General features: G+C 48.6%; 1 protein-coding gene across 1 annotated transcript; it reads right to left on the reverse strand.

Moving 5' to 3' along the window:
- Nucleotides 1-2,881: 2,881 nt before the first annotated feature.
- On the reverse strand, nt 2,882-12,762 carry nfil3-2 (nuclear factor, interleukin 3 regulated, member 2). The gene is made up of 2 exons (XM_079176831.1): nt 12,613-12,762; nt 2,882-7,151 (listed from the first exon to the last, which is right to left on the reverse strand). The coding sequence occupies exon 2, from the start codon at nt 6,647-6,649 to the stop codon at nt 4,823-4,825; it is 1,827 nt and encodes a 608-aa protein (XP_079032957.1). The 5' UTR covers nt 6,650-7,151; nt 12,613-12,762; the 3' UTR covers nt 2,882-4,822.
- Nucleotides 12,763-13,968: the final 1,206 nt, after the last annotated feature.

The following is a 13,968-nucleotide window of genomic DNA, read 5'->3' on the forward strand; positions in this document are numbered from 1 at the left end:
GAACCTCAGTAAACGGTCGCCTTCAGGCCGGTGAGCGATAAACAAGTCGGTCATCTCGACACCAGTGTGCATCAGGGCTACGCATGCACGCCGCGTGTTCGCACGTTTGTATGCACAGGTGTGTTTGCTCAGAAGCTGCAGAGTGCAGGTGAGAAATGGGCCGGTCGGCAGGTCTGCTGCCCGAGTTTGCACCTCATTTTGCAAACGGCGCCGGTTTACCGGGACACCCGACGAAGATTGTAATGACAGACGCACATTTGTGAGTTTCGTGGACTCGGCTGTACTTTCCAGGGAATTCTTCCGTCACATTACCCTGAATCCGACCTGGCGTCGCAGGCGTCCTGGAACCTGCCCCAGAATACCTGATAGGAGCTTCTAGTCTTTCATCTTGGACACAAAACAGATCCCTGCAGCCCTGTTTACCCTACTGATCTGCTCTCTCATCATTCGTTAACTCTCCATCTCCCTGCCCTCCCCTCCCCTCCTGCTCCCCCCTCCCCTCCTGCTCCCCCCAGGCTGCGATCCAGGTAACACGAGAGCCCTGTTTTCTGCTCTGTTTGCCAAGAGCATCTCTGCTGCCAGAGACAAACAAGGGTGACACGATTGGAGCCCTAACCTTCCATCGATCCACCCTCGCTGCCTCTCTTTGCTTCTCCTCCTCTCCTCCCTAACTCCCTCCCTCCCTCCTCGCGCACACTGACCTACTTTCCCCCTGACCTGTTTGTGCGAGCTGCTCTGGCGCAGCAGCAAGTCAGATCAGGGAAACGGGGGACGCAGCAAAACGCTGCCGGGGCTTTTTCCGTTGCCTCGCAGGGAGTGCTACAAAAGGGTGGCTACTCCGAGGAATTTAATGTATACCGAGCAACTCCAAAATATTACGGGTACAAAATGTGTTTTTTTTCTTTGTGAGGGAATGTGCTTCGGTGTGTGCGTGTGTGTGTGTGTGTGTGTGTGTGTGTGTGTGTGTGTGTGTGTGTGTGTGTGTGTGTGTGTGTGTGTGTGTGTGTGTGTGTGTGAGAACATTGTGAAGGGCATTGCTGCGTCGGCCTCAAAGAGGCGCTTTGTTTGCGAGCTTAGATCAAGTTAGTGCACTGGGTTAACTTCCCTCCCCTCCTCGCCCCCTTCTCACTGCTCCTCCCTCTGCCCTTGATCTCGTTATGTACATGACCCTGTTTTTTGGTTTATAAGAGGGAGGAAGACAAAAGTAAAATGGATTAGAAGATAAACTGTATGTGCTTACTCAATAATCCACCCATTTTAGGGACCAATTGTGTAACAGAACCAGTACAATTTTACACGATGCATCAAGAAGGCAAGATATCAGATTATTGAATATTGACTTTGGGGATCTAACTATTCATATACAAGTCGTATAGTCTGCCTAACAATATGGGACCATATAGCCTGTGAGTGTGGACTTTGATAGCACAGCCGGCTTTTCTGTGTCCATACAAAGAATGCAGTGGGACAGTCGGAGGCTCAGACTGGCTCTGTGCCGGCTTTGTGCCGTACATCACGCGGAGCCGACTCTCTCAGATTTATTGATATTTTATCGATACCGCGACATGAGACTAGATATCGATAGATTTTGGATATGTTAATATGACGAAGTGTTGTGGACTCCTGGTTTTAAAGGCTACATTACAGTAAAGTGATGTCACTTTCTCCATATAGACCCAGCCCTACTCTTAGTTCAGTCTTTACGTAGTGCTCTTTAGTTTGAAACATGGCCCAGTTTGTGCTGCTCCTCGGCTATAAATATTCTGGATTTTGGAGGAAGGGGTTGGGGGGGGACACACACGCACACTTGTTTTGACAAAAAAAAGTCTTTGTCTTTGAAGGCCGGTGACTCACCGCTCAGTGGGATCACGTTAGACCATTTTATCCATTTTTTTGAGAGTATATTTAATGTCCACTCAGTGAAGTTACATGAGTCTCAGGTGCAGACGCTATGAGCAGAAGAGTGTACACCTCCGCGTGGCAACATTTGCTGGTATTTTCATGCGTTTCAGGCTCCCGTCTGTCAGTAGAAGTAGGCCAGTGTTACATCAGACAGGCTCGCCAGGGAGTCCACCGTCCCCACCGGGCAAAGTGTGTCATTGCGAAGCTCCTCTCGTTGCAGATTAGCCTCTGGTGCCAAATAAACAACAACTAGTTGCCCATGGGGGAACGGTAAGCTCTACACCAGGGCTATCTCTGCACAATGGAAACACGTTGTGCCTCTGAGGTTTTTGCCTTCGTTTTTTGAGAAAAGTCACAAATGAGAAGCAGCAAAAACCTTACAGGAAACAGGAGCATGTCCTTATATAACATGGCATACTGTTAAAGAATCCTTCTAATTGTCCTCTGGGTAATATAAAATGTAGTTTACAACCAAGGACGGTCATAATGCTGCATAGCCCTAATTTATTCTGTCTGGTTACTGATGGTGATTCATTCTCTTATGTCAATCAGTGACTAATCAGTAATGCATTACCTAACTGGTGGTTCTAGAGGTTTATAGAGCGTGATGGCGGTTGATACGACGAATCGTGCTGCCAGTTCGTACGCGTTGCCCACAGACTGCGATTACTGTGTTGACTGTGTCGTTGCTCTTTGACAGTTGGCTGCTCAGTTGAACGTTAGCATTGCTTTGCGGGCTGTAAAAGTCAGTTGATGATTTGGTTGTAAGTGTGTGTAACATCCTATCAGGTGTCACTGTGTCGAACCACACTGAAAGAACGTAGAGAATAACAGGCCATTTTCATGATATGTTGATCGGGTCAACATTCTTTTTATTTTCTTTTTTCGATCTTCAAATGCTGCCATCTTCCACAATGAACATTAGTGTCTTTACATACATATTCATGTCAAAAGGGAGCGAGGGTAATGACCGACCAGACCAACCACCACCCATCTCTAAACACCACACTACCTTTGCCTGTTTTTTCTTCCTTTTTTTTTCTTTTCTCTCCTCGTCTTTTTCATAAAACCATCAGCAAAACCACAAACATTACTGATTAATACACACTGAAAAAAGGTGGCGGGGGGGGGGGATGAGGCAATTACATGTCATCACAGTTCAATAGGAGAAAAGACACAGTATAGAGAAAACAGAACAACACCTCGACGAAGAAACAAAGAGGATACAAAACCAATGAAATAAACATTACAGTGTTGTTCGAGTGTGGGAGGGGGGTGGAGGACTTTACATTTATACACAAGCACCAAAAAGCCAAACGTGGTACATAGACTTTTGCTAAACTAGGATCCAACGCAGGCAATTCATCGCTGTCCAGTAGCAGAGCTACCGTGAGAAAGGGATGAATACCGCCTGAAGTGATTAATGGAGTTACGCGGGAGACAAGGGAGGCCGACTTCTTTGTTCATTTAATCTCAGATTGTTGAGGGGCAATTTCAACCCTGGCACAAATTGGAGGCTTTTGAGAATTTTGATTTTGCGTGAGCTTTAGTTTCACAATAACTCATCTATCTGGGAGCCAATGCGAAGGGGGTTGTGCTTGGTCGCACTACAAAACCTTGTGTCATCTCAATCAATGTACAGTCATTTTTCTTGGGTCTTTACACAAGCGGGACTCGTTCAGAACTGCGCTGTAGTGTGTTTACATGAATGGGACCTCAGCTCCTCCTGCGTTCGCCCCCCCCCCCCCCTTGAGCATCCCATACCTCCATTACAGTTCAAGCTCAAAGCTGCAGGATGCATCTCAAAAAGGTCTGTACACATTCTCCCGTCTATGTCCCTGTGGACTTTTCTACAGTGAAGAGGAAATAAATACAACGGGCCGGTGAATGGAAACGACAACAAGATATGGTTGATAAAGCTCAAATAAAGTAAAGGCTTGTAGCCTGCAGCTGGTGAATTCCACCGAATAGTTAAAGGCTGGTTAAAGGTTAAGTAATCCAAACATTTGAATGAGGCCCTCGCCTCCGGAAACAACGTGTTCTCCATTCAGTGCTGTTGGCGCTCCAAACCGGACGGCCATGTCTTTGTAAACACGGCATTAACAAATGATTAATGCTAAAGCTTAACAATCAAGAGATTTATTTATTCAAATGGGTTTTGTAGCAACAGTGGACGACGTGGTTGTACGTTGATTGTGATTCATAATCGGATGGTCACTTTCAAAAACCCTCTTTTACCATTGCAGGTGTGTCGCGTTTTATGTTGAATTTGTATTCAAATTTCTTTGTAAAATATATATTTATAATAGCTACATATATTCATATATCACAGTAATATACAAACCAAGTGCTTTAAAAAATAAAGGTGACTGCGGTCTTTCGTGAACTAATGGAGATGGTTGGGGAGAGGATGGGTTGGTAGAGGTAGGGTCTGGGAAGAGGTATGGAACTCGGTGTTTGTAGTGTTGGTGCTTCTTTGGTCGAGGGAATGTCCCCAGTGTACGTTTGCATTAGATTAAGGCAGATAGCCACACATGTGTACGTTTGTCTACGGTCGGATGTGTACCAAATTTGTAGTACTGATAAAGCTCAAAACTTCTCCTTGTCCTACATTCCCGTTTGTGATCTAAATGTCAATGTGCTCTGCTGTGTTTTTGTTGGATGACAAAAGTAGAAAAGCAGGTAGTTCCATTCCTCCTCTCATCACATAAAAAAAAGTGCTTCTGTAAGTATGGAGAGGATGTAAGAAATGACAAATCTGTACAATATATACAAATATGATACAGCCCTACAAGATGTCCAGCCTTTTTGGTGACGTTGGGGATAAGGAAGTAGAGAGGTCCCAAGGGCTTGAGGAGGGGGTTTGATTATTGGGTAAAGGCATGATGGCAGGGTAGTTGGAGGAGACATTGTCTTTCACCTAATCTCGCCTCTTGTTTCGACGTCCTCCCGTCTCCTTTTTCCCGCTCTCTGCCCTGCCCCCCTCCTCTCCGGCGGGGCTCTCTCGCATAACGTTCTGCTGCGGCATGAGGGACAAGTAGGGGTGTTGGGGCAGGGGAGGCGGCGTGGCAGACGGAGGGGTCGTCGGGGATTCCTGGCCGGAGCTGCTCATGGCCCGGTGTTTGAGTCTGAGTTTGTGGGGCAACGCTGTGCCCTTCACCTCCCCCTGGGGATCCCGGCCCTGAGAGCAGCCCTGGGAGGAGGGCAGAGGCGAGGCAGGGCGGTGGAGGCTGGTAAGATGCTGGCTGTGGTAGCTGCCCAAATCTGAGCAAGTCGAGGAGGGGGACTCCTCATCGTCCGTGGACGCGTCTTTATCAGAGCTGCGGTGATCTCCATCGCTGGATGACGTGTCCTTGGTATTTGATTGGCCTCGGTAGTAAGCCTCGCCCCCGTGCCCGCCCTCGTAGGTGAGCACAGGTGGCTCCTCGTCTTGGGCACTGAGGTATGAATGATGGGGCTGCTGATGAGGGTGGTACAGGTAGGAGTGGTTGACCCCCTCCACTTGTTTGTGAAGGATCTCTGCAGACGAATCTCTCTCCTGCTGGTGCTGCTCCGGCTGCAGGTGCTGCTGGGGAGGTTGGCAAACTCTGTACCCCTGTCTCTCTCCTGCCTCGTCACGGCTGTCCGAGAGCTCGTATGGAGGGGAGTCTAATGTCTTCCTCTCCAGCTGCTTCGTCACCTCAGCCAGTGTCTCTGTGGAGCTCTCTGTAATATACTGGGGCAGCCGACTGGCAAAGGTCTGACTGCTGCTGCCGCCGCTCTGATTCTGGGCTGCCGGCACATCGACGTCCTGGTGCCTCGTCAGGGCGTCCACAGGATAGGAGGCGCTGCTGGAGCCATACAGAATGACGCTCCTCTGGGCAGCGGGTGGGTGGGGGGCAGGCTGGCTGATGGTGTTGATAGCGGTCGCAGGCTCCTGATGGGGTTGTTGTTGTTGTTGTTGATGGTGATGCTGCTGTTGGCCATGATATGCGGCCTCCAGTTCTTGAGAATGTTGCTGGATCTGGTGGTGAGTGGGCACCGGGGCCAGACCACGTTGGATGTTGAACATGATCTCGGTGGTGGTGCCATTGGCGATGTCCATCTCCAGCCTATCACCCTCCTGTTTGATCTCGAAAGGAAGCGGCTCAGGGCTGTCCCTGGAGGAGCCATCGGACATGTCGGAGAGGGAGCCGCGTGGCGAGTATTTCACCATCTGCCTGTGGCCCTCGCTGCGTCCAGACTGCTCAGTTTCTGAGGAATCGGAGTTGATCATCACCTGAGAACCGCTGGAGTAACCGCTGGAGTAGTACTGGGTCGAGGAGGAGGACGAGGAGGAGCCTCCATTTGCCGTGTTGCTGCTTCCGCCCATCTGCTGACTCTTTTCAATGTAGGAGGCGGTGCTTATGAGGCCAAAGCGCAGCTTCAGCTGGAGCAGCTCGGTCTTGAGCCTCACGTTCTCATCGTTCAGTGCCATGACACGGTTCTCCAAGACCATATCATTGAGACGTCGCTTCTCCCGGGAGCGCTTGGCGGCCTCGTTGTTTTTGCGGCGTTTCTCCCAATAGCAGGCATCCTTCTTCTCATCCGAAATGAACTCGCGCTTTCGCCTGCAGCTCATGCCGGGTTTGGACTTGCCGAGGCGGCCCATGCGAGTCGGACTCCCTTCGGCCGAAGGAAGAGACTCCTCATAACTGCTGAAGGTCTCACAGTTATTATTCTCTGAGTTTTTGTTTAATGTTTGGAGAGCTGACGTCAGATTTTCCATTTTTGTCTCGTGGCAGCCAGTTTGAAATGTTTTGTTTTTTTAGGAAAGAACCAGGTCAGAGGTCAATCGGGAGGAGGGGCGGTGCCAAAAACAACCTTGAAGGTTCTCTCGCAAAGTTCTTGTTCTGCTTATTGCAGTTTCAGTGCAGTCGTGACAGGAGGGGACTCAAGTGTCCAAAATAGTAAAAAAAGACGTAGAACAATTGGAGCTCAGCATTAGTAACCCTCATTTATTCACTTGAAGGGGTTTGGTGCTTCAGTGTCCAGACTCTTCACAGATCCTAAGTGGATCAGATCAGTCTTAGAAAAGCACAAATTTCTTTTTTTTCCTCTTGCTTTCCCGCTGTTGGTTGTCAAAGCTCGGCTGGCGGAGAAGTGTCCTAGATCTCCACGTAAACAGCAGGATGTAGGTCAGCCCGTCTACCTCGGAGTGTCAGTCTCTTGGGGAGCTTCGTTCTCGCTCCGTCCGTCTGTCTCTCTACGGTTGACTGCTAGATGAAAGGCTGCAGAGATAAAAAAGAAAAAGAGAAAAAATACATATTAATCCATGTGGACTTCTGGTGCACCATTATGCATTCTCATAGCAGACTCAAAAGGATTTATTCAGAGGTATTTTTTGTCATTTCTGTTGTTTTCAGCGTGCATAGTGATCAAAGACACATCCGTACACCCCAACAGCTTTCCTCTGCTGTTTTGGCACGTCTGGCTTTAAACCGCGGTGTCGCCGCTGGCAACTAATGAATGGCCGCTAGACCTCCCCGTCTGACCTTTTGGCCCCGCTATTGATCTGCTCTGTCTGCAGCCTGTGACCCCTGGCCTTTACCCCGGCAGTAGATGTTGTAGATGTTGACTTTTGTGACGTAAGGAGGGCATTGAGTTGACACCGCTTCATCTTATCACCCCGTAGCTATAACAGCTTCCAGTGTGACGTCTGAAACGAGTGGAAATATCTGAGACCACATTTAGTTTTTTTTGGAGGCAGCAGAAATCCAAACTAAAAGACTAATGGCAACTGAGGCAAGTGCACGCATGAAGTTAATGATAACATCTTGCAACACCGCAGAAATTGCATCAGTCTGACACATGCTGAGAGCACAGAACTTGACTGTTTCAGGATTAGCTCTCTTTGTTTGCCTGAGGAGTATTTTGGCCCAGAGGGTGAGTCAGACGCAGGAGCTGGTGAGGATCCCTGGATACATTTTAGAACATTTCACATGAAAAAAAACCCGACATGATGGACTACCCACTGCTTTTCCACTGACACACCCCATCCACAAACACTGCTCAAGCGCCGCCACCCCCCACCCAATGCATTCGTCCTCAGAGGAATGTGGCAGCATTCTTCGCCAGAAACAACTCCAAAGCCAAATCAATGATGCGGAGTGAGCAGATAAGTCAGACAAAGGCAGTGAGCCGACGCAGGTCAAGGATGAGGAGGCTGAGACCGAGGGAGGGATTTGGAGGTGCGGGGGGGCAGCTGCGAGGTGGGGCACCGACAAATATAGGTCAAGACCTCCTGGAAAGAAAGGGGGGGCGGGGGGGGCGAGACACGGGCAGGAATAACTCAGCCTGTTAACATTTTGGGGTGAAACGCGAGGGTGGTCTGAAGCCTCATAATAACTACGGAGACGGGCTCCTCAGAGCTCGGACACAGCAGGGAGTCCTCCGTAATGAGCCGAACAGGTGTGCCTCTTAATGTGGTCATTATCAGGGCATAACAGCAATTACTGAGCAGGACAGAAAAGTGATCGTTTTAAACGCTGGATGAGAACTCCAGACTAAAATATCTAAACCACTACAATAAAGAAAACATTTTCTAATTATGTCACAGCTATAGTTTGTGCTTCCGTGTGACATAATAACAACAAACATATGATATCGAACCTACAAAAGCAGATTGGCAAATTGACTGGACTGAAGTACGTGTGTTCATCATAACAGAGCCGCAGTAGATGTGTTTTTACCAGCCGCAGCGTAAGTGCTCCTTCATAAACGCCATTACATTGTCTGAATCTGTAATCCCGTAATCTGGCATGGTTGTTTGCACTGTTTATGCTCTGCTCTTCCCAGGATCTGACACCATTACATAACCGCAGGCGTATCCTGCCAATGAATATGAATTTGAGCCCCGATTCTTGGAATAAAAAACTGTATTTTACCTCTATAATGCAGACAATGAGCCTTTTAAAAAAAAAGAAATCATCACCAGAGGATCAAATCTAACAATCTACATTATACCCACTAAATATTTGTCTGTGATTTTATTTTTTCCCCATCCTCTTGGCCGAACGGTTCGAGGTTATCCTCCCGAGCCCGAAAGAAACCGAATAAGACTTTTTTTCCTCCGCTTTTGTCCCACTGACCCAGAAAGTGGGGACCGACTGCACTCTGTAAACACAAGTCTGAGCGGCACGGCCCGCCACAACATATGGGTCAGGCGGGCGAGAGACGAGGGAGGGATCAGAAAAAAAGAAGACAAAAAGAGGAGACGATAAAAAGAACAAAGAGGCGCTGAGAATTAGAGAATTGCCTGAATATAGACGGAGGTGAGAGCATGTGAAGCGGAGACAAAGACTGATAATCAATGAGGGAGAGTTAAAACAAAGAGAGGGATGAGAATAGATTATACTGTGGCTGGATCGGAGGGGGGACCAGTGGCAATTGCGACAATGTTGGTATAGCAACAAAAAAAGGGACAGAAAGGGCAGCCAATCATATCGGACTCTCTCTCCCTTCCCTCAGAACCAACGTTCTGTGACAAAAGGAGACTTGATTGACGTCACCAGAGCGCGTGCATGAGCCCGGTACATGAATGAACTCTGGTGTTTAATGAAGTCACCTCGCAGAATTCCACCACGTGAATGAGCGTGATTCACACCGACCTACATCGCGCGCAAGCCTCCTCCACGGCCCGTAATCCGTTTCATTCACCCTCTTTGTCGCCAAAATTACAACGGCTGTACTCAGGGGGAGGGGGGGGGGGGGGGGGGGTCTTAGAGCGGAACACGGCGAGTAAATCCCCCGCGGGCCAAGTTAAAAATGCAGCCCCCCCCCCCCCCCCAAATGCAACGGAATGCACAACAATCCCGCTGAAGCGAGCAGAACCCACAGTGCATTGCAGCAGCCGCTCCTCACAGCTCGGAGCTCCTTGACCTAGATCTACTCTTTCCGATCCATCACGGGCTCTTCACGTGTCATCGCTCGGTCTCTGAGGCACTTGTGGAATGATAGCGCAGTAAAAAAGGACTCGCTCGCAGAACCACAAGCAGCATGGGCACCGCGCCGCAAGAGTCTAAATGTGGCGATGAGCTCTGGAAACGGTGGGTTGAGATCTAGCCCCCCCCCCCCCCCCCCCCCCCTCCCCCCTGGCACGTGTTTGTGTGGAGCGTTTCAGGAAATGGGAGCAGGTCTACAATGAAAAGGGATTCTTCTCCCCCCCCTCATGGGAATAACGCAATGTATGGCACGTGGTGCAGGGTTTGGGGGTCGTGGGTGGGGTCTGCTTTAATTCCAAGTCTGAAGGGCTGAATTTATCTTTCCAAGAAAAAGAAAGACGACGAGGGGGGGGGGGTTAGGAAATCAGGCAGCACGCCAGCAAGGCGGAGTCCCATCCAGCCTAGATCCTTGTTCCATATCACCCTCTCCAAAAGGGGGAGAGAGACAGAATAAATAAAATAAGAGCCGAGTGGCCTCCATGTGTTGCAGCAGTCCCATGTGCTCCCTTGGCCTACTAAACGCCGTAATTCGCCTCTGCGCTGGCCCCAAAACCGCAGCACAATAACAAAGCGCGGCCCTCAGAGTTTGATCGTCTTACATGTGCCAGGAAGCCCCGGGAAAGACAGGAGGGCCACAACCCCCCCGCCCCCCCCTCACGCGCTCTGCACCGGGACAGGGTTCCATCAAACCTAAATAACCACAGAACCGTTGCCTAAGCAATTATATGATGTAATAGGGTGTAAGATATTTAAAAAGGGTGTGTTTGTTTCCCTTGATCGAACAAGTTTTGATAAGTCTCTCTTTCTGCACGCCTACATCTTGTCTTTGTTGTGGCGATGCAAGGGTTTATTTTGGTGGGGTTTTTGAACCACCCCCCCTCCGCAGGACTAATGTGACCTACATTCATAGCCGTCATAGAGACCTGGTGTGCGCCGCGCCAGCCAATTGGAAGCGGTCGCTCCGCACCGCAGCGAAGCGCAGGGTGCATAGCCACAGACCATATGTGTGTGTGTGTGTTTCTTCTTTCGCCGATTGCATAATCTGCCCAGCGCTTTGATCCGTTTTAATTATTGAATTCATGTATTACGCAACCCTCTGCATAAAAGCTCTTCGACGTACCCAGCGCGGTACGCAGCAGCGACGGATGCGGCACACGCGCACACTTTGCAATGCGTATAAAGTCTCCGTGCCCACGTGCAGTGCATACACCACAAAGCCGGTGTGGAAAATGAATTATTATTGTTTTGTCTTTCAAAACAAAACGTAAAACATCCCATAAAACACACCGATGTGCCTGTTGTTATTATTATTATTATTATGGTATCACCTATGTCCCATGTCTCTCAGTAAAGACACCGTCTCCACCACTATTGAGACAATGCTGGACTGCAAGCAAACTGAGTTCAACATGCGCGTTCAAGTTCAACAGAAGGCCGCTGTGTATGGTTTAATTCCGCCGGTTAAAACAACATCAACACATTGCATATCATTCACAACACATTGTGAGGAAGCTGTTGCCGCCGCGTGCCTCCTTTGTTGCTCCGTCTGACAGATCCTATTCATGCATATTTAATCACATCCTCAGTCATCCGAGGCGACAGCACGAATCCATCTGTGCTGCAAAATACCCCCCCCCCCCCCCCCCCCCAACAAAATAAACACGATCTACACATTTTCATCAAAATAAACACCTCTCTCTCTATATATAGTAGCTGTCATCTGAGCCGCTCCCGGAATAAGAGCAACACGTCTGACCCACATTTGATCCAGATGTTCTGATCCTCACCTCACCTGGCAACACCGTTCTTCATCCTTTTTTTTTTTTTTTTTTCTATTTTTTGGCTCCCGTCAAGTCCGAGCCGAGGTCGTTAAGAGAAAAGTCAAAGAAGTAATAAAAAACCCTGAATATGTCTAAATGTTTATCCAGGACGGATGGATCCGGTGCGCTCTGGATCGCGCGGCTTCTCCTTCAGACTGCGAAGAGCTAACTAAGGGGTTAACGGAGAGCTGCACAGCCGCGTTAACCTTTACAGAGAGCTGCTACACGTGACACGGAGAAGCGTGTCCTCAGTGCCCGCATGGGAGTTTTTATTTTTTTATTTTAATCTCCCTCAGTTGTCTGCGTGGACTACTTACCCAAAAGAAGCTGATGGGTATTAAAAAGTCCAACATATAAAGGTGACCCTGAACGTTACTGACGTGGGATATTCTCCTTATGTAGCCTAATAATAACCAAATAATAATAACAATAATAACCCGAACGCTTATTCGCCTACTAAACAGAATCTGGGATAAAAACGGGCCCCTGAATGCACCACAACAACCCACGAATACACGCACCGTGAACACAGCAGCGCGGATGCGTTGACCCTGCCTCATTACCACTGTGGCACCGCTTCAAAAAACATCCACATCCGCCTCCGTGCGTTTCCAGCAAGCCCACCGCACCTTTTTTTTCTTTCCTGAAGGAATCCCGAAACCTTGCGCTATCCCTAACCACACGCCCCCCCCACCCCATCCACACATAGAGACCCTCACACAGTCTTCAGGGGGGGGGGGGGGGGGGGGGGGGGGCTGCAACCTCGCCTTGACATTGAGAAAATGCCCCCCAAGCACCAAAACAAACACTCGTGGTGCTAAAGCAGAGATGAATTTCTTCACACCAACGCAAAATATTCAGAGATCCCGCGTATCACACCCCGCATCACATATTAACAATGCCGTTATGAATAATAATAACCAACTTACCCTATTTTTATATATTTTGGTCTTTTAAAAAAAGGGGACAGAATCCACAGAGGACACAGATTTCTCGTCCAAACAATCCGCTCTTTTTGCGCATCGGCTGCCGTCCGTCACTTTCCAAAAATCACCAGCTCTCCGATTAGCGCAGGTACACGCGAGAGTGCGAACACAGTGCCGCTTGTTTGCAGTGCGCTCCTCATGTCATGTTTGCTCCGATTCCTCTCTCTCTCTCTCTCCCTCCCTCTCTTTATTTCCTCCTCCTCTCTCTATATTTCCTCCTCCCCCCTCTCTCTCTCTCCCTCTCTCTCTCTCTCTGTCTCTCTCTCTCTCTCTCTCCTTCTCCCTCAGAGTCTCTGAATGTATGTTAGTAGGTCAGTTGTTGCATAACAGGACGCTTTGAGTGCCTAGTCACGTTTTTTTGTTTCTCTCTGGGCTGTGCTCCCTCCCTCCCCTCTCTCTCTCGCCTTCAAATCCTGTTGCATGGGAGGAGACGTGGTGTGGAGGGAGCCGAGGGGGAGGAGAAAGGGCCTGGAGGGGGAGGGACTTGGCTCAACGCCAGACTCAGTCATGAACTCCTATGATACCCATAATAAGGTTACTAGACATGACAAAAGACAAACCCCCAAAAAGCAGCGGAAACTCACACACATTCACACACACTCACAGACGTCTTTTGGGAATAAGCATATTCCCGTGTTTTGTGCCGATAGCAGACTTTGTCTCACGAGACTTTCTGAGTAACTGAATGCTTTTTTTTTTTCTTCTTCCACATTAGTTTCCTCTGATGATGTAACGCCAGCAGCCAGCCAGGTTAACTCAGTCCTCTCATCAGACCGCCTGTAACAAAGCAAGCGGCCCATGAACAGTTCCCCTAAATGTCCAACGGTTGTTTTAAGGGCCTCACGTGTCCCCTAGTTGTCCTCCGGGGTCAGGCCTGGACGGTCCACGTACGCCTAGATGTGGGAAGTATTTTCTCAAGTACTGTACTCTAGAATTACAATGTTAAGGTACTTTTCTTGAGTATTTCCATTTCATGCCATGTTATATGTCTACTCCACTATATTATATAGTCAGACAAGAGTAGGTTTTGGTACTACAGGTTATTAAAGTGATTTTACATACATATCACAATTTACTTAATAAAAAAAAAATATGGCTATGAAATATAATTTGTTGTTATAGATTATCCTTCCTGATTGACTTAAATTAGCTCCACATCAACCAACCGAAACATTAAGCTGCTTCTTACAGCTTAAAGCTATATATATATATATGAAGAACTTTAACATGGTGTAGATTTTGCCCTGTGGTAGCGTAACCTTTTCATTCTACTGCAGCAGGGGCCTGACGGTCTTGCCT

This window comes from Pholis gunnellus (genome assembly GCF_910591455.1).
Source record: "Pholis gunnellus genome assembly, chromosome: 17".
NCBI lineage: Eukaryota > Metazoa > Chordata > Actinopteri > Perciformes > Pholidae > Pholis > Pholis gunnellus.

Coding starts and splice junctions, on each gene's coding strand:
- nfil3-2 (XM_079176831.1), bottom strand. CDS start 6,649: ATGGAAAATCTGACGTCAGCTCTCCAAACATTAAACAAAAACTCAGAG.